This window comes from Protopterus annectens, chromosome 7.part0, assembly GCF_019279795.1.
Source record: "Protopterus annectens isolate FY-2018-M chromosome 7.part0, PAN1.0, whole genome shotgun sequence".
Taxonomy (NCBI): Eukaryota; Metazoa; Chordata; order Ceratodontiformes; family Protopteridae; genus Protopterus; species Protopterus annectens.
Window position 1 is genome coordinate 1,201,643,970 of NC_056739.1, and position 21,296 is coordinate 1,201,665,265.

At 38.2% G+C, this 21,296-nt stretch overlaps 1 protein-coding gene across 4 annotated transcripts in view; it reads right to left on the reverse strand.

Annotated features, from left to right (window-relative positions):
* AP3B2 (adaptor related protein complex 3 subunit beta 2) overlaps positions 1–21,296 on the reverse strand; it is a 905,004-nt gene that overhangs the window by 505,490 nt on the left and 378,218 nt on the right. For all 4 annotated transcript variants that reach the window (XM_044077817.1, XM_044077816.1, XM_044077814.1 and 1 more), the window contains exon 5: positions 19,869–20,029. In XM_044077817.1, coding sequence (XP_043933752.1) covers positions 19,869–20,029 — 161 coding nt within the window. The remainder of the gene's footprint in view (positions 1–19,868; positions 20,030–21,296) is intronic.

Sequence of the window (21,296 nt, forward strand, 5' to 3'; positions counted from 1 at the left end):
GTGTGTTTGTGTATGTAGTGCGACCTTGGAGTTAGAATATTTAAGTAGGGGGGGGGTGCAGGGTGGCTTGCCCCCCTGCTTGTCTGTAGTTTAGGTTTGTGTGTTTGTGTTCTGGGGGAAGGTGTGTGTATGTGTATGTGTGTGGTGTATGTTGAGTGTAGTTTTCGGTAGTTTGAATTTCGCGGTTTTGATGTTTCGGTATTTTAGAATTTCGGGTATTTGGTCTCGGGATTTTGGGCATTGGTAGTTTGGGTTTTCAGGATTTAGTAATGGTTACGATTGTACTAGTGATGTTTGGCTTGATATACTGGTGAAATGTGATGTTGCCACCCTGACTATAAAGTGACTTATCCTGAGACACACAACAGTTTAATTTGCAAATATGAGATGACCTATGTGGCAGAACTGACCTGTTGTAGCATGCTGCTTTATAGAATTAAAATAAGGGTTCAAATGCCATTTCTGTCATACCTTGAATACTTTACTGCTGAGATAATTCATCACAGTGGATCTGAGTCCAAGAACTGGGGATAGTTCACCCCTGGGCTGGGTTATGCTAATTTGTCTGACAGCAGTTAACTTGGTTGAAATCCAGAGAGCTTGGCAGATTATTTCTTTTGAAAAGTCTGAGCCAGAACTGACCAGAGAAGGGCAGTAATCAAACTCAGTGAAAGACAGCAAAAATGTGACTGATTCATTAACTTAATATTGTACCTAGTTGCTCATAAATCTGTACTTTCCAATTCATCTTAAGAAACTGATGGGCAGATGATCTGCTTTGTCACTGTAATACTGCACATAAATTATCACAAATCATCTGTTATACTGTTAAACCTTTACATATTAGCATTAATTCAGGTAGTTATCATATGTCATGTAACACTGTTATGGCTAGCCCACAAAAATCACAAAAACTGACAGGCCAAAAAAGAGAAATAAAGACATAGAGTGGACTTAAGAAGAAGAAAGAAATTATGTATTGTTTCTATTATGCAAGTGGCCCAGAATTTCCAGACAGAAGGTATACAAAAAGATTAAGAGAGAAATTAGAGGAAAAAGAAATAATTGTACAAGAAGAACTGTCAGAAGCTTCAAATGAAAAAAAATGTGTTCATTAATACAACAGATTTATGAAAAACATTATATAGACCATGAAACCTTGAGTCTTTTGGGAACAGAAGCGACTGAGGATGTGAAAATAGGAAGAACAAAATCTAGAGATTTTTGAAAGAATTAAAAAAGAGATAAGGACAAGGGAAAGAAAGAGAGGTCTGATACAGTGCAATATGCATCAATATGAAAGGAGAAAGCAAAATTAATCAATACAAAAAAGCAGCTCCAAATATATTGGAAGAGAAATACAAGCAAAGGCATCTAGATATGGAAAATTGCACAATACAAAAAATAAAATCACAAAGAGAGAATTTAGAACAGAAGATTAGTAGAGCAGAAGTTAAAAAAATAGAAGTTGAAGTTATGGAAAACCTGCAAAGTGAAGGATTTAGTGTAGAAAGTCTAACATAGGTTATATCACAGCATGATGGAACAATAAGTCCACCAAGTAAGGAGAAACAAGAGGAGCAGGAGACATCTAAATAAGAAATGGGGAAGAAAAAGAGATTTAACATGGTGTAATATTTATGCAAAGGAGAAAGCAAAACTAATCAATACAAAAAGAGCAGCACCAAAGATATCTGAATAGAAATACAGGCAATGGCATCCAGATGTGGAAAATATTACAATACAAAAAAAAAAGAGAAAACAAAGAGGAAAAGTAGAAAATATGATTAGTAATGGAGAAGTTAAAGAAATAGAAACTGAGGTTATGGAGTACCTGCAAAGTGAAGGATTTACTGTAGAAAATCTAACTCTGATAACATCACAGCAGGATAGAGCAATGGATCTCCAAATTAAGGAGAAACCAGTGGAGCAGGCAACATCTGATCAGTTGCCATATGAAGATACTTTGGAGCCTTCCTTAGTAAACCAGTACAAAGGTTCAGCTGGAGTTGCACACCAAGGGAAGGAACAGGAAACTGTGGCAACTCTGAGGCAGTCAATGTTGTGGATTGAGATGCCAGTGAGCTCCCGTATGAAAGAGCAACAGATGATACAAGATGAAGCTGTAGAGAATGTGGCACAGGAAGATGCTCTGGAACTTTGTGTAGAATGTTTGCAGGAAATGGAGAATAAAGAATGTGCTCTCATTTTAGAATAAAATGATCTAAGAGAAGAGTTGCTCGATTTAAGAGAAATGGACAGACATATTAAGACATATTAAGCTCAATAAAAGAAAGCGACTACAGAAAGTCAAAACTCAAAAAGTTAGAAGTTTGATAAAACAAATAAACACAGTAATTAGGACTGTTTATAGAGATTCATGCGATATAACAGAAGTAAATAGGTTATATTACTGTGCAGCTAAATTAATAACAGATAGCTTCTTACCCAAAAACACAGGGCAGTAAGGGAAAGGAAGGGGAAAAATCAAATGCCATCATGGAAGTATCGAATAGAGAAAACTATAAAGCAGTTAGAAGCATACATGAGAGGGAACACATCAAGAAAAATACTCAGAAAGGTAGATATGATAAAACCAATGGACAGTATCAGAACAGATCAGGATGTATTGTGCACTATCACAAATGTTGTTGTGTCTTTCGGCTTATCCCGGTTAGGGGTCGCCACAGCGGAACTCTGGTCCGCTAATGTTTGGTAGTGGATTTTTACATGCCAAGTTACCAGCCCTGACGCACAACCTTCAACGAAGGCACGCTCATTCATGTATGCCTCCACACAGAAGTCGCTCTAGCTGAGAATCGAACGAGACAACATCTTGCTGTGAGGCGACAACGCTACTGCAGCACCACTACCATGGGTTGTGCACTATCACAAATAATAAACTTAAAATATCAGCATAGGCAGAAAAACTTAGAAGATATGCAGATAAATATAAAGGAAAAGTACAAAATAAGCAATTTATTAATGACCCAAAAAGTTTTATAGAGAACTGGGGAACAAGGCAAAAGGAACTGAAACCCTGCCAAAAAAAGAAGAAATAGATACATTTTGGAGAAATATCTATGAAGATCCTGTGGAACATAAAGATGCTAAATGGAGAGAAGTAAAAGAAAGTATAACAAGTTCAAATGTTCAGGATATGAAATGGGAAGAAGTAATGGCCAGAGAGATTGAAACAAAGTTAAGAAAAGCTCCTAATTGGAAAACCTCAGGCCTGGATGCAGTGCCTAACTTCTGGCTAAATGTATTAACATCTCTACATGAAGATTTAGCCATGAGGAAGAACTATTCATATGCATATGCCAAACAAAACACCAACCTGGTTAATAACAGGAAAAATAATACTCTTACTTAAGAGTGAACCTGCAAGCTATCCTAAAAATTATAGACCCATAACTTGCTTTCTGACGACGTATAAAATAGACACTGGAACTGATGCACACAGAGTTTATAGTCATTTAGGAGAAAACTCAATCATGGCAATAGAACAAAAGTTAACAAAAGAAAGTCATGTGGAATGAAAGATCATTTGTTGTTAAACAAAGTCATAATTGAGAACTGCAAAAGGGGGAAGAATCTAAGTATGGTATGGACAGACTACAAAAAAAAAAAAAGCATTTGATAGTATCCCACATTTGTGGATAAAAGAGTGTTTAAAAATGTATAAGATACACCTTATACTGATCAATTACATTACAGTGATCAGGAAACAGTGGCAAACCATTTTGCAGTTAAGCCATGATAAAGGACAAATTATTCCAGGGATAAAAATTCAAAGGGGGACATTCCAGAGAGACTCTTTGTTGCCGCTGCTCTTTTGTCTTCCCCTTAACCCATTAAGTTGTTTACTTAACAGATTAGGTAATGGCTACAGTTTGGCTCCCAGAAAACAACAACGTGTAAAAACTTCTCAACTTCTTTTTGTGGATGATTTCAAACTGTATAGTTCATCAGATGAGGAACAGAAGGCACACGTGCAAGTAGTCAAAACTTTTTCAGATGATATAAGAATGTCATTTGGTCTTGATAAATATGCAAAAGCAACCTTTAAAGAAGGAAAGGTGCAGCACCAAGGGACATCAGTCTGGGACAGGAATGTGATACAAAAGAACTTGAGCAAGAGACAGTGTATTAATATTTGGGAACTGATAAAGGATCAACACCAAAACATGAACAAATGGAAATAAAACTATGTAAGGAATATTTTAGAAGACTAAAATTAATACTGAAAACAGCCTTGACATCTAGGAACAAAGCCCAAGTTATAAACCAATTTGCTCTTCTTATCCTAATTTACAGTTTCAGAGTGACTGACTGGCTCCAAAAGGTGTTGGATCAGTTGGACAGGAAAACAAGAAGGATGCTTCATGCTCATCAAAGGATTTATCAAAATCAGTGTATACCAAGACTATATATTCCCTGTTCTGAAGGAGGTATGGACCTCCTCAAAATTGATTACACACATAGATCTGCAATCGTAGGACTGCATTCATATCTGCTGACCTCACAAGACCTAAAGCTAGTAAAAGTTTTAAAAGACGAGGAGAATAAGTCTAAGATGACTTCCCTGATTAGTTTAGTAGAAGCATGTCAAGCGAAAATGGGAATCAAACTATAAGTAGATAAAAGTCAGGCAGCAACTGAGTGTGCCAAAAAACAAAAGAAAGAATATAAGGTGAAGGATCAGATGAGAAGGCAAGATATGTGGAAAATGCATAAATATAGTTGTAAGTATAGAAAATTATTGGAACAACCTCAAGTTGATCAGCATCAAAAACAGAAATGGTTAAGGAGAAGTTAATTTAAATCAAAAGACAAAAGGTTAATATTGGCAGCCCAAGATAGTGGACTATGTACATGTTGGTTTACAAAGTCCATTGAACATCTAGGAGAAACAGACAAATTTAAGTTTTGTAAAACAGAACAACTGGAAACAGTTGCACATCTTGTTGCTGGTTGTGATATATTAATGGCAGAAGGACTGTATACTGAATGACATTATAATACTGAAGTAACTGATAGCACTGGAAAATGAGCCAGAAAGCAATAAACAGTTCAAAAGCAGGTGTGAGAAAACCAGGTATAGTAGTCCATGAAAAGAGGTCAAAAGTAGCATTGATCATTGAAATTGCTACACACACTGACTACAGTGTTTTACATACACAGAGACACAAAGTCATAAAATATCTGGATTCACAAGCAGAAATGATGGCAATGTGGAAGAAGGATACCCAGACAGTTCCAGTGGTAGTAGGAGCAACAGGTCTTATAAAAAAAGAGTTTACAGTCGTACTTAGATATGTTACCGATGCATATAACTCCATATGAATTGCAAAAGGAGTCACTGCTAGGCCCACTGCGGGTGCTGCAAAGAGCACTTTTGGCTAACACCAAAGATTGAAACAATACTAATTTCAGGAACTTTAATCATACTTTGACTTAAGAAATGGGGTCCATTGCCATCATGGTATTAGAAACCCAAAAGACTTGGAGAAATTAAAAAATGATTACACTCAGATAGGGCAGTTAGGGGAGCTTAACTTGGATGTAGTTATATTTAGATTAGGGTTAAGGAGAAAGACTGGATTGCAAGGGACGCTATCTTTGACATTTCCTTTTTTGTTTTCAATTTACCACCTTTACATGGGACTGATTGTGGCACTCTTTCTAAGTGTAATCCTGCTGTTGTGATTTAATTGCTATAGAGGTTTCTTGTGAAAATTGTTACTTTACTAAAATCATAACAGGTTTGATTTGCAAATCTGTTTATAATGAATAAAAGAAGCAAATTTAAGCTCCCCTGACTGCCCTACCTGAGTGTAAAATCCAGTCAGCTGCCATTGTGTGTGTGTGTTTTTATTTACATTCCTTAGGTTAAAGTTTTGATATTATGCCTTCTAGTTCTTTACTACTGAAAGTGCCTCTAATACTCAGCTCAAGAGAAAAGCAGAAACACCATCATTACTTTGCATTTACAGATACATTTTATGAGTTTTCATAGTATTTTCAAATGTTTAAAGAGTGCTCAGTGTTGTTATAATAAGTAGCCTGAGATAAGGAGTTTATAAAATGTGTTTGCTAAACCTCCAGCACTGTATTTCAAAGCATATAAACCTGTTCACATTTCACCACTCTCTACCCACCTTCGTCTCTTTCTTAACAATTAGAGGCTCAGAAGCAGTTATTAGGCACTGGGTCCAGAAGAACATTTAGGAGCCTATCTCTGTTTTCCTTGCTGTCTCAGGGCAGTGCTTAGTTAAGTGACTTGCTCAGATTCAAATAGTAGGCAAATGGACATTGAGGGAGTCAAACCCTGGACTGTAGGAAGTAGCTCGTTAACAGCTCATAGCCTTAATCCTCAGTGCTGTCATCCTTGAGTACAGAATAATGCAATGAGACATAAAGGATGTACACCATACAGTACAGAATAGCACAGCACAATCTTATGAACATTTTCCAGTTTCCCCCTGCCATGTTAAACCATAATCCTGGTTATTAAAAGCACAAAGCTGTAGTGTACTCTGCACTGGACATATTGATCATTTTAGTCTATATATATATATATATATATATATATATATATATATATATATATATATATATATATATATGTGTATATATATCACCTTTTGAATTTTCATTTGTTTTTTCTCCACTGTCCTGTATAACTGAAAGGCCAACACTCTAGTCATAGGCGACTCTATAGTCAGGTACACTGATGTTCCACTCACCAGGCTAAACAAGAAGAAAAGAGGGTGTTGGAACACGCTCTAGATGTTAAAAAGTGTGATACCAAGAATGCCTTGGCCAAACACATCTCTAACAACTCAACACATTCATTTGTATTTAGAGTCTTACAAACAGTTTTACCGAATTCAAGAGATGGAGACAATTTTAATGATTTAGAATTAGTGGAACTTTCCTGGATTTTTAAACTCAAAGCGCATTATGAACCAGGTCTGAATCAATATGTCAGCATTAGGGCTCCTCTAAAAGGACATAGTGCCAAGTGATTTTTTAGTAATAGCTGATTTTAGAGATTGAGTGCACATATATACTAAAGTCTTTACACTATCTAGATATTTTATGCACAGACTTCTGGCAAGCATTTCATATATTGTTGACATGAGTATAGTTTTATTCCGGATATGTTACTATGTTTTACATGTTTTGCTAGGACATATTTGTTGGATGCACTTTGATTTATTGTTATTTTTATATATTTTCATATATTCATATTTTTATATATTTGTTTAAGAATATACATATTTATATATTTATATATATATATATATATATATATATATATATATATATATATTTAGATATAAAAAAAATTTATGTTGTTTTTTATGTTGTTTATTTCAATGGTTTATATACTCCTAATGACCCAGATTTTTACTTTGCATATGGGATTAAGTTGTTTCTATTCATATGCTTTTTATACTTGGCTGTATTGCTATTTATAGTGCTCTCATGGTCCTGATGTTCAGCACCATGTGAGTCACACATATAGATTTATATATATATTTCATGTCTTCATAATAATTGATAATTCATGATTTATTTAATGCATATTTAATATATGATAAGTTTTGAATAAGTGTAGTAATATCATACTGTTTTATAGACTTTGGTACTAAAGTATTTAGTTAATATTAGCATTTTTGCACATATAATTGCACATTTACAGGAAATATTTGATGTAAAGTTTTCAGAATTTATATTTATAGATATGAACATATAAGAGCTTTGTTGGATTTATATTCCACTACAAATTCTTGTTGTTGCCTCAATAACTTTTTTAACTTTTCCATTTAGATGCAAGCAGCAATACTTATTACTGCATTGTTTCTTTTAATTGAATGATTTTTTAAGTATATGTCTTAAATTGGATTAATTGAATTGATTGCCTTAGAAATGCTTATATATATTTGAGTTCAAAGTTGTTAGTTGTAAGGATCTGAAGAAGCGTGTCTTGGTACACGTGAAAGCGCTTATCTTTCTATATTAAACATTCTTATCCATTTATTGTGGTGGTCGGTTTCCAGTTTGTTTTTGGATATCTGCTTTGCTTGTTTCTGGAGCAGACCTTTGGGCTACAGCGACTGTGTGTTTTTGGATATATCCTTTTTGTTTGGAGTCGCCTAAGCCACACGATGGATAACTCTTCGATAGAGCTCGATTTTGTACCGGAGAAAGCAGACCAGAGGAGGAAGTGGGAAACTGTTATGGACATACGAGACAATCCTTTTCTTGCTATGGAGTTATTTGTCACTGATTCAAACATTGACATTACTAACAATGACAATTTACATGAATTTAATGTGAGTATGAAAGAACTAGAGAATATGTTATACAAGCTACAGAGGTTTACTTGGCAAAGAAGACATTTAGAAGCATGTTTGCACTTTAAAATAGTCCCGAGAGGGATGAGGGTTCTCTGCATGCCCACCTATGGCGACAGCCATCCTGACTTGTTGAAGAGGTGGCAGCAGTTGAACCTAGAATTAAGCTACAATTATATCAAGCTATTGTTGGACTATTTTTCTCCCATAGAGAAAGAACTGGGCACTAAAGCTGAAGCCTTATACAGTACTCTAAACGATAAATTTAAAGGGGCAATGTACATGCAACGTATAGAGTCCCTATTAAATCAAACTTGCTCTTATGGGGAGAGATTGCAGCAAACTAAAATGCGTAAACTTCAACGAGACTACTTTGATTTTACAAATAGCCAAGTCTTCATATGGCCGAAGAACAGGAATGTCAGGGATGCTGGGTTTGTAACCAATGCTAACGCTGATGTTTTTAGCACTGAAGCACCTGCTTCAACAACAAGTCAAAGTGACACTACTGCTTAAATGAATTGCCTGCAGCTCTAGGGGTGATGATGTCATCAGCGAGAGTCTCCGTTACTCCCACAACAGATTCTGACTGTACGCCACCGCCCAACCAGCTAGCTTTACCACGCAACACTGGAGCTAAACCGAAGGTAGCACAGACCCACATTGAACGTTTTTTACCCCTTCCAGTACAGAGCCAACATGGAACGAGAGGGAGGTCCGACAGCAGAGACAGGTTCAAGAGGAAGCTATCGGGAGAACAACAGGGTCGGAGAGGTCGATGGAGGAATGGAGCAACCTAATAGTTAATCTATCCAGGTACAATTTAACACCTATGGATTGTGAGCTGTTGAACAAAGGTTTGAACTATATACCTGCTCAAATCAGCAATGTGTCTAAAATTTTGAAGGACTTGAGACTTTTTTTACGCAATGTATCCTTGAAACTGCTATTTAACAACAAGAAGAGTTCGAATGATGTCTCCGACAGTACTACTAATGTTTGCTTTAGAAAAAAAAGAGTACATTTACGCCTGCTTTAACACCTGTAGCTGAATGTTTTCTGAAAATCTGTGAAGATGACTTGTACAAATATTATTATGATTTTAAACACAATCCATTGTTTTTTAATACATACACTACTGAATGGGACAGGATTTATTCTCTAAAACGAAATAATGATCTGGTGATTAAATCAGCAGATAAGGGTGGAGCGATAGTTCTACTAGACACCAATATATATGTAGATGCGATGCTTGCACTTTTGAATGAAACCACTACTTACAAACCTATTAGTCAATTAGAACTCACCAAAATCATTTATAAAGTACATCAAGAGCTTTATGAATACTTGATGTGCAGGCAGATAGATTATGATTTATATCAATATTTCTTCATTGAAAAACCCCACACACCGTACATTAAAGGTCTGCCGAAAATACATAAAGGCTTATTCCCACCACCTATGAGACCTATAGTAGTGGGACAGGGCTGGGTCACTGAAACGTTGTCAGTCTTTCTAGAGAAAAAACTTAGTCCTTTGGTTAGTGAGGCAACATCCATTTTAAAGGATACTTATGAGTTGCTTGAGTGTCTAAGCAACTATTCCTATGCTAATATGGATGAACTACTTTTTGTGACCATGGATGTAAAAAACTTGTTCACTGCCATACCCAATAATTTTGGACTAGAAGCTCTAAGGAATATTATAAATAAGAGTCAGATGTTTAACACTAGTGAAGAGGGACTACTATGTGCCATTATGGAACTTGTCTTGACTAATAATGTTTTCAAATTTAGGGACCAACTATATCTGCAGCAGTGGGGGGTAGCCATGGGCACCCCCTGCGCCAATACTTACGCGAATTTAGTGATGTTGTATTGGGAGCAGATGTTTTTATTTACACACAATAGCTTTAAGAAAATTAGCCTTTATAAACGATTTGTGGATGATGTTCTTTTATTTTGGCATGGTAGTACAGTGGAACTTCTTACCTTCATAGAGCAGTTAGAATCTACCACTGATTTCCTGAATTTCACAATAAATCATGCCTCACACAGTATAGATTTTTTAGATGTGAGGTTATACAAGAATATAAATCAGAAGATTGAGACAACCATTTTTAGGAAGGAATGTTGGAGAAACACTTTACTTCAATTCAACAGCATGCACCCCAGGTATGTGTTTGACAGCATAATTAAGAGCCAATTTATCAGAATCAAGAGGTTATGTCACAACAGTGATGAACTCAACAAACAGAGTAATTTTCTAGAACAATGCTTTTTGAGTAGAGGCTATGATGCAGATAAGGTTAGGAAGATTAAGAACCAGATTTTACACAATGAGCAGACTTCCAATATTGGAGATTGTACTAGAATGTCTGAACATCATGGCAAGAAGCTCTTTGATAATTCTAGAGTGAGAATCAATCTCAGATATACTAGTGATATTCATCACATCAAAGACATCATTTCTAGTAATTGGCATATTCTCTTGACTGATCAACGGTTAGCAGCATTGGTGGGCTCCATACCATCGTATACATTTCACAATAGTAAGAATCTCAGCAGGCTTTTGTGTATAGAATCGAATACTATTAGTAAGAACACAAGTATCAACAGAAACATAAGAACAGGTACCTTCCCTTGTAATAAGTGCAGTATATGCACTTTGATTACTATAGTTCAAGAATTTGAGCATTCAGTTTTGAACTATAGGTTTGAACCCCATCATACTGCCACATGTGAAAGCAAGAACCTTGTTTATTTGGCTACTTGTCAGAGGTGTACAGCGTTCTATGTAGGAATGACTACTAGAACCTTGAGAGAGAGGGTGTTGGAACATGCTCTAGATGTTAAAAAGTGTGATACCAAGAATGCCTTGGCCAAACACATCTCTAACAACTCAACACATTCATTTGTATTTAGAGTCTTACAAACAGTTTCACCGAATTCAAGAGATGGAGACAATTTTAATGATTTAGAATTAGTGGAACTTTCCTGGATTTTGAAACTCAAAGCGCATTATGAACCAGGTCTGAATCAATATGTCAGCATTAGGGCTCCTTTAAAAGGATGTAGTGCCAAGTGAGTTTTTAGTAATAGCTGATTTTAGAGATTGAGTGCACATATATACTAAAGTCTTTACACTATCTAGATATTTTATGCACAGACTTCTGGCAAGCATTTCATATATTGTTGACATGAGTATAGTTTTATTCCGGATATGTTACTATGTTTTACATGTTTTGCTAGGACATATTTGTTGGATGCACTTTGATTTATTGTTATTTTTATATATTTTCATATATTCATATTTTTATATATTTGTTTAAGAATATACATATTTATATATTTTTATATATATATATATTTATATACATATATATATATATATATATATATATATATATATATATACATATTTAGATATAAAAAAAAATGTTTTATGTTGTTGTTTATGTTGTTTATTTCAATGGTTTATATACTCCTAATGACCCAGATTTTTACTTTGCATATGGGATTAAGTTGTTTCTATTCATATGCTTTTTATACTTGGCTGTATTGCTATTTATAGTGCTCTCATGGTCCTGATGTTCAGCACCATGTGAGTCACACATATAGATTTATATATATATTTCATGTCTTCATAATAATTGATAATTCATGATTTATTTAATGCATATTTAATATATGATAAGTTTTGAATAAGTGTAGTAATACCATACTGTTTTATAGACTTTGGTACTAAAGTATTTAGTTAATATTAGCATTTTTGCACATATAATTGCACATTTACAGGAAATATTTGATGTAAAGTTTTCAGAATTTATATTTATAGATATGAACATATAAGAGCTTTGTTGGATTTATATTCCACTACAAATTCTTGTTGTTGCCTCAATAACTTTTTTAACTTTTCCATTTAGATGCAAGCAGCAATACTTATTACTGCATTGTTTCTTTTAATTGAATGATTTTTTAAGTATATGTCTTAAATTGGATTAATTGAATTGATTGCCTTAGAAATGCTTATATATATTTGAGTTCAAAGTTGTTAGTTGTAAGGATCTGAAGAAGCGTGTCTTGGTACACGTGAAAGCGCTTATCTTTCTATATTAAACATTCTTATCCATTTATTGTGGTGGTCGGTTTCCAGTTTGTTTTTGGATAAACAAGAAGAAAGTTACTGTCAGCTGCCTGTCGGCTGCCAAGATCTGCCACATAACGCACGCACTCAGGTCACTCCACAACAAGTACAAATATGACCCTGTCATTGTCCATGTTGGTGTGAATGACCTGAGACATTCCTCCCTGGACTACATGAAAAGAGACATGGAGGAGCTGTCCGATCTTGTAGCCCAGGCAGGTATGACCCTAGCCCTGACTAGCATCCTGCCATCACCCAGAATGATACCACAGTACAAGGATAAAATGATTGACTTCAACAATTGGCTAAGCTTCTGGTGTCATTCTAAGGGGATACTGGCCAAGGCTCTTGCCACCCCTATAGTGCCTTTTTTAGGCAAGGTTCAAATGGCAAATTCACCACTGTAACAGGTACAAGCAAGCAAAATCTGAGGGTAATGCTACTCAATGCTAGAAGTCTAAACCTCAAAATGCACTCACTCGAGGCACTCCTTAAAATGGAGAACATTGACATCGACACCTTTTGGCCACCTAACCTGGACCGAAACACTAAAGGCGGAGGCGTGTCCATATTCATTAAGGATAGGATATCCACACCTCCAGGCCAGTTGCTCAGTATAATGCATCAAAGATTATCCAAGTGTAACTAACTCTGGGCAAGACCACAATCCAAATTGTAGCTTGCTCCAGATCCCCCACCATACCCCAGGATTTCCACTCCTCATTTCTTGATACACTGGAAAATATTAGGGTACAACCTAACACCCTAATAATGGGTGATTTCAACTACCCCACCATTAAATGGGAAAACTACTGATGTACCAACTCTTTTGCTCAACGTTTTCTGGAATTCATAAATTCCAACGCCTTGGATCAACTTATCCACACCCCCACCAGGGGCAGCAATATCCTAGACCTGGTCATTACCAACATGGGCAACCGGTATTCCATATCAGAGGTCAGTTCCTCATTGGTCAGATCCGACCACAAGCTAATCACCCTAGACATCCACATCCTGCTCCCACCCACCATTATGGAAGCCACCGTAAAAAATTTCTCCAAAGACAACTTCATGCTTCTTAAGACAGAAGTGGCAAACTTCATGACACCCATGCAGACAGACAATAGAGGTACGACTGCTGAATCCTACACAAATGCACTTTATAAACACTTACATGAGTGCATGGATCATGCAATCCCTAACAGAACCAAGATGCTATCTTCCAAAAAAGGAAGCCAATCTGGTGGTCTCCTGCCATAAACAAACTCTACAACAGAAGAAAGAAACTGTTGCAAAAAAGAGTAAATTCCCATGATTGGAGGAACTCCCTGGTCAGCCTCAGTAAGAAGCTGAGAGCCCTTATAAAATCCTCAAAAGCTAGTTATGAAAACAAAATTGCCACTGATTCTAAAGACAACCACAAAGCATTCTATAGCTATGTCAAGAATCTCAATGGCAACACTCAGATCTGCTCTGAGTTACAGCACAATGGCACTAAATATACAGAGCCAACTGATACTGCCAACATCCTGGCAGATAGGTTCAGTGCTAACTTAACCCCCCTCTCACCCCCTAAAGGGCCCATCTCTATATTGGAAGAATGCAAAGTTACTGTAATCATGGCTGCACAGGTAAAAACCACACTTTCCAAAGCCAAGAACACAGCATCCATGGGACCTGACAACATCCCATGAACTACAGAATGAACTGGCACCCCACCTAAGTACCATGTTCAGTGATAGCCTTACCTTAGGATTTGTACCCACTGAATGGGGCACAGCTACGGTCATCCCACTCCACAAAGGGGGAGCCACCATGGACCTCGGGAACTACCGCCCCATTAGCCTGATGAGCTTGGTCTGCAAGGCTATGGAACGTATCATCATGGAACTTATAAACAATGACATTGGTAATCTCCAAACTCTGGACCCCACCCAGTTTGGGTTTGTAAAAGGCAGATTATGTCTTCTAAACCTGATAGACTTCTTTGAAGTGGTCACCAAAGCTGTAGATGAGGGTAAGGTGGTTCACACAGCCTATCTAGATCTCACCAAGGCTTGCAACACCATCCCCCACTCTGGAATTATAGATAAACTCACTAAACTAGGTATAAATCCCTATGTCACAAGATGGGTTGCCAACTGGCTCACTGACAGAACCCACACTGTGAAAGTAGCAAACTCCAAATCCGACTTCAGACCAGTGACAAGTGGAGTACCACAGGGTTCAGTCCTGGGTCCTCTCCTGTTTGGTATCTACTTCTCTGAAGTACAGGCTAACACAGAAGATCTTTGGCTAACAAAGTTTGCAGATGACTGCAAACTAGGAGCCATAATCTAAACTTCTAACGATGTGGACATCCTACAAAAGGGCCTCACTGAAACAGATGCCTGGTGTCAAAGCCATGGCCTCAAGCTCAATGTCAAAAAGTGCATTGTCATCCCTTTTGGTAAAAACTCTATACCCATGAACTACCACATAGGCGGTAGTCTACTTAACACTGAAAGTGTGATAAGAGACCTTGGGACACAAGTGGACAGCAGTCTCTCCTTTGATGGCACACCTCATCACAAAAGGTTTCTCATCCAGGAAAAAAGAGGTCATTGTTCCCCTGTACTCGTCACTCATTAGACCCATTATAGAATACAGCACCCCTTTTGGTATGTACCTCACAAGACATCTACAACAACTGGAATGGCCACAGAAATACCTCACAAAGAGGATTACCAGCCTCAAACAGATGCCCTACGCAGACCGTCTCAAAAAACTCCAGCTTTACTCTGTCACATATCGCCTACTCAGAGGCGATCTCTGTCTAACATACAAAGCTATGTCAAACCGAGAGCTGTTGGACATGCTCCACTTAAAGAAATCCCAATCCCTCCGAGCTACAGGTTCTAGGGACCTAAACCTTGTCACAACAATAAACAGAACATGCTGGAGGGATAGATTCCTGTCCCAGAGACTTCCCATACTCTGGAGCAAACTACCTATGTATATCAAAATAAAGCTCCTCATTAGCACTCTTCAAGAAAAATCTTGATGATTGGATGGGAGATAGGAAATTCACCCTGGGGATCACTTCTGTGACTCTGCTCGACAGGGGCACAGGAAAATAATTTTCTTGGGTAGCAAAAGCCAGGGAACCTTTTTGGCTAGGCTTATATAGGCCCTAGGGCCAATAGCCTAGTACCAACCTATGAACCTATGAACCTAGTGTTCAACCACTGTCAGGTCTCTGTATGCATGTGCAACATTTATGCCAGGTATGTAAACATGCCAACCCTACAGAATGTAAACAGTACTTAAATGCACTGCACCTGCAGCTCATCCATGAGCTGCTTAATTTTAGAGCATGTTAAGCTGTAGTAAATTATATAGTACATTCAGGTGCAACCCAATCAAATGATTTAGCATAGTGCTGGAAGCACATTCTGCTAGACATAACAAGCTCAAATGCAAGGAGCTGGGTTCCGGGACATGAATGTATTTATTTACTAACAGTGGCAGGACAGAGGAGGCTGCTCCTCCAGGCAAAAATATATTTATTTTATGCTTAAAACTCACAATGGATAGAGATGTCTTTGAAATAACTTGTTATTTACAGATGAGCTGGAATCGGGGAGGTGGGAGAAAGATATACCCTAGGCAAGGGAAGGGAGGTAGGAGAGGAATCTACCCTAGGCATGTGAAGGGAGGTAGGAGAAGAATCTATGCTAGGCATGGGAGGAGAAGTGGGAGAAGAATCTATTGTAAGCATGGGAAGGGAGGTGGGAGAGGAATCTACCCTAGGCATGGGAAGGAAGAGAGGTGGGAGAAGAATCTATCATAGCCATGGGAAGGGAGGTGGGAGAGGAATCTACCCTAGACATGGGAAGGAAGAGAGGTGGGAGAAGAATCTATCATAGCCATGGGAAGGGAGGTGGGAGAGGAATCTACCCTAGGAATGGGAAGGAAGAGAGGTGGGAGAAGAATCTATCATAGCCATGGGAAGGGAGGTGGGAGAGGAATCTACCCTAGACATGGGAAGGAAGAGAGGTGGGAGAAGAATCTATCATAGCCATGGGAAGGGAGGTGGGAGAGGAATCTACCCTAGGCATGGGAAGGAAGAGAGGTGGGAGAAGAATCTATCATAGCCATGGAAAGGGAGGTAGGAGAGGAATCTACCCTAGGCATGGGAAGAGAAGTGGGAGAAGAATCTATCATAGCCATGGGAAGGGAGGTGAGAGAGGAGTCTACCATAGGCATGGGAAGGAAGAGAGGTGGGAGAAGAATCTATCATAGTCATGGGAAGGGAGGTAGGAGAGGAATCTACCCTAGGCATGGGAAGGAAGAGAGGTGGGAGAAGAATCTATCATAGCCATGGGAAGGGAGGTGGGAGAGGAGTCTACCATAGGCATGGGAAGGAAGAGAGGTGGGAGAAGAATCTATCATAGCCATGGGAAGGGAGGTGGGAGAGGAGTCTACCATAGGCATGGGAAGGAAGAGAGGTGGGAGAAGAATCTATCATAGCCATGGGAAGGGAGGTGGGAGAGGAATCTACCCTAGCCATAGGAATAGAGGTGGGAGAGGAATCTACCATAGGCATGGGAAGGGAGATGGGAGAGGAATCTACCCTAGCCATAGGAATAGAGGTGGGAGAGGAATCTACCATAGGCATGGGAAGGGAGGTGGGAGAGGAATCTGCCCTAGGCATTATCACCACTTATAATTATACCTATACATAAATCACTATGGAGGGGGCTCTGCTTATTGTGTTGCTTCTAGCGACATGATTACTGAGGCACAGCAGGTGGGACAGAGTACTATAGCCGACATATTTCATTTTATTTTTACAATGAGGAGGGTGAGAAGGGAACTGCCACAGACATTAACACGATGCTTTAGTGATACCTAATGGGGAAGGATGATCCTTATCTGAGTTGTGTTCTGAGGAGTGCATACATAGTGCATCCAAAACATCTTTTGCACAAGAAAATTACTGTCTTCAAAAGTCATTCCCCACCTTCTACTAGCCTTTGGCTATAGGCTGGTGCAGTACAGTGAAACATTTATCTTGTAGTCAGTGCTTGCTATAGATTTATATGTCCTCTGTGATACTCTAACCATCAGCCAGAGGTTTGTGGCCCCATTCATCTCAATGACCCAAAAATTTGTGGTCCTCATTTATCTACACTTACATAACATGGATTACGCTTTACCGGTGTCATACAGTCTCTCTCATGCACTCCTCTGTGCTAATCAGGGGTGTCTCGTGGTTCTGAAGGTGAAGCCAGAGTAGTCTGGGCTTATTCATTTCCCATCAGGTCCAGCACCTTTGGAACTTACTGCCTAGGCAGGTTCAACAGGCAACAACTTTCAGTAGCTTTAGGAGGTCCCTTAAGAGCCAATTGTTTCACTTGACATTTTAATTGCTTTGCTGTACCTTGGTTATTAATGATTAATCATTGTTTTTTTTTACATTTTGCTATGTTTTTATGTATGTTTTAATTTGTAAGCTACTATACCCCTCAAGTATGCATACTTTGACTAAATAAGCCCTTTTTGTACTCAGTGCTTTCACTGAATGTGTTGTTATAACTTGTACAAATGAAACATATAGTGAGGTAACACAACCTACACTGGTTTATGAGGATGATTTAATACTCTCAGCTCCAGACTAATACCTGACCATAACATGAAGCTATCCCATATCCTGCAATACCTTTGACTATAGATACTTGATGGCTAGGGATAGTTTTCATCCAAGTAACACATTAACAACCCCAAGGTACAAGGTAACATATTCTACTTTTCCTGCTTTCTCTTTAACTGTACACTCTCTACATGGCTTTGTGGTGTAGTGGGATGGAGTCATATACTCTCTACCTGGCTCTGTTGTATAGGGGATGAAGCCCTATACTCCTGTGGTGTAGAGGGAGGAAGCCCTATATTCTCTACATGGCTCTGTGGTGTAGTGGGATGAAGCCCTATATTTCCTGCTTGGCTCTGTGGTGTAGTAGGATGAAGCCATTTACTACCTACCTGGCTCTGTGGTGTAGATGGATGAAGCTCTATATTCCCTACCTGGCACTGTGGTGTAGAGGGATGAAGCCTTATACTCCCTACCTGGCTCTGTGGTGTAGATGGATGAAGCCCTTACTGCAAGCCAGGTGGCTGGGGTTCAGTTTGGAGCTCTGACACTGGAGGAGACAGTCATTTGGGGAGTGGAATAAAGGGGACTGTGTACAATCAGGAGCACAATGGATATTGCAATCTCCCTGGTGTAGACCAAGAAGTCAACTACATTTGCTCCGGAGGAGGAGCAGAGATACATGGACAGACTGGCTCTTTTGGAAGCAAGAGGATATCCTGTGGAGACGGACCATTGCACAACCCTCCCCTGCACCTAGCTGAGTATGTGGCACTAAGACAAGGAGAAAATGAAAAATATGAACCACTGCTGATGGCTGTCTAATTGATGGTCTCTCCTGGTCAACTCTCTTCCTAGTGAAAGGGAATGACTGGATCAACTGGCTGGGAGAGGGCTGATGGTTGACAGACAGCAGGGGTAAAAAAATGTGTAAAAAATATTGTATAATCTTTACCTTGGTTGATGTTGTTTCCTGCTTATATTTTACCTTTATTTGCTTTAAAATTGAGCTTCCACGTTTCAGATCATTCTTATCTGCATGAGACATGGCTACAGCATGTAAACAAAAAGATGAGAAGTATAAGGCACTAATGGTTTTCGTTCAGCTGGCAAGACTAAAGACTTGTAGAATGGAAGACCATTCTTCTCTAACATATGTAGCTGCACCATTTGTTTTTTTTTTTCATTAACTTAGACAAGCAAGAAGTATAACCAGGCAGACATACCTCTGCAATTTTACTTCCATCTTGGAAAGTTTCTCTGGTAAAGAAAAACTTTCAAAGTTTTTTTTTTTTTCATATGATACCCCATGTTGGGAAAAGCATCTGGCAGATTATGGTCCTTTCTATTACTGTGCTGAATGCAGATGTACTTCATTTAACTGGCACAAAAAGAAAAACTATCATCATTTGTTTAGAAAAATACATTAGTTTTATTTATGGATGGACAGAAAATATTGCTGAAGTATAAATTTATTGGAGGGCTACAACAGATTGGTTTGAAAGACAACTCATTATACAAGAGATGATTGTATGTGTCCTGACAGAAGACTGAAGGAAATTCATACAATGCTGAATTACTAGGTAAAGTGTTGTTATGTTTAGGACGTCTAGCCAAATATCAAAAAATTAATAAACTTGTTATAGGAGTTTACTCAGATGAAGATAAATGCATACAAACCAAGAAATGCTTCCTGTTCTACTTTTGTTTTCAAGACGTACCTGTATAGTTTGGGGATAGCGTGAGCTGCTGTCTTTCTGACATAGGGTGACATGTCTGAAGCTGCTTCTTTGATTGCAAGCATCATAATGGGGACAATGATCGTTACTCGAATACTGGAAAGTACACGTAAAGCGCTGGCTCGTATCAGCTGGTTGGGATCCTGCAACATCAGAATCAGAAATGTTATTTATTAACAAGCTTTATAGTTCAAGCCTTGTTGTCATAGTATAACACTCTAATGATTTGTTATATGGGTTACAGAATTATCTTCAGGTCATGGCATCACCACTTATTCCATTAGACCAGTCAGTGTAATCTAGATTTAGTAATACAGTAGCATTAGTGAGAAACTTATGTTATTGAGGAAATAAAAAAAAAAAATCAAGGCAATAAACAAACCTTTTATTGTAAGACATGCTCTACTTCTATACTGAATAACATTGTGCTCACCATTTCACAAAGCGCAGAATGACACGATAACTGTCAAAGTCATTTGATTAGGAAAGCCATCAAGACTTCTATTACAGACGCAGTTTTTTTTTTGGCTGTTTCCCAAAAGTCTGTAGGAAAAGTGCTCAACAACAAAAAGTGTGAACATTAAGGTCATACCTGTCAGCCTCTTATAACAAGAAATCCTGACAAAGCTTAAAATAATGGGAGACAATGCCCCCAAAATAGGGACAGATTTTAAATATTGCTCTTATATGCTTAGAAAGTTGCTAGAACAAGATTTGAGTTATCATGCATTTTCTAAAGAATACAACATCTGAACTCAAATGTATGTCATTATTTAGTAACTTCAGTCCTCAGTGACTTACCAGAAAAGCACAAATGTTATGAGGAATAGTACTTCTCAACCTTTTTGAGCAAGTAATATGGACAAAGCTTGGGGGGGGGGGCAAAAAGAGGGACAGATTTTAAATAGTGCTCTTATAAACTCAGAAAGTTGCTAGAATAACAGGATTTGTGTTAGCATGCAAGAATAACAGGATTTGTGTTAGCATGCATATTCTGAAGGATATGAACTCTGAAAAATAGTTTCATAGGTTGGTATTAGGCTATCGGACCTAGGGCCTATACAAGCCTAGCCATAACAATTCCCTGGCTATTTCTTTCCAGAATATTTACTTCCCTGGTCCCCTATCTAGCAGGGAGAATGATGTGATCCCCAGGGTGAATTTCCTATCTCTCATCCAATTGTCAAGGTTCCTTTTGAAGAGGGCCAAAGAGGCGGTCTGCTTGACATGTATGGGCAGTCTATTCCAGAGTACGAGGAGTCTCTGGGTCAGGAACCTACCCCTCCAGCATATTTTGTTCATTGTGATGACCAGGTTTAGATCCCTGGAGCATGTGGCTCTGAGGGATTGGGATTTCTTTAAGTGTAGCATGTCCAACAGCACTGGGTTTGACATGGCCTTGTATGTTAC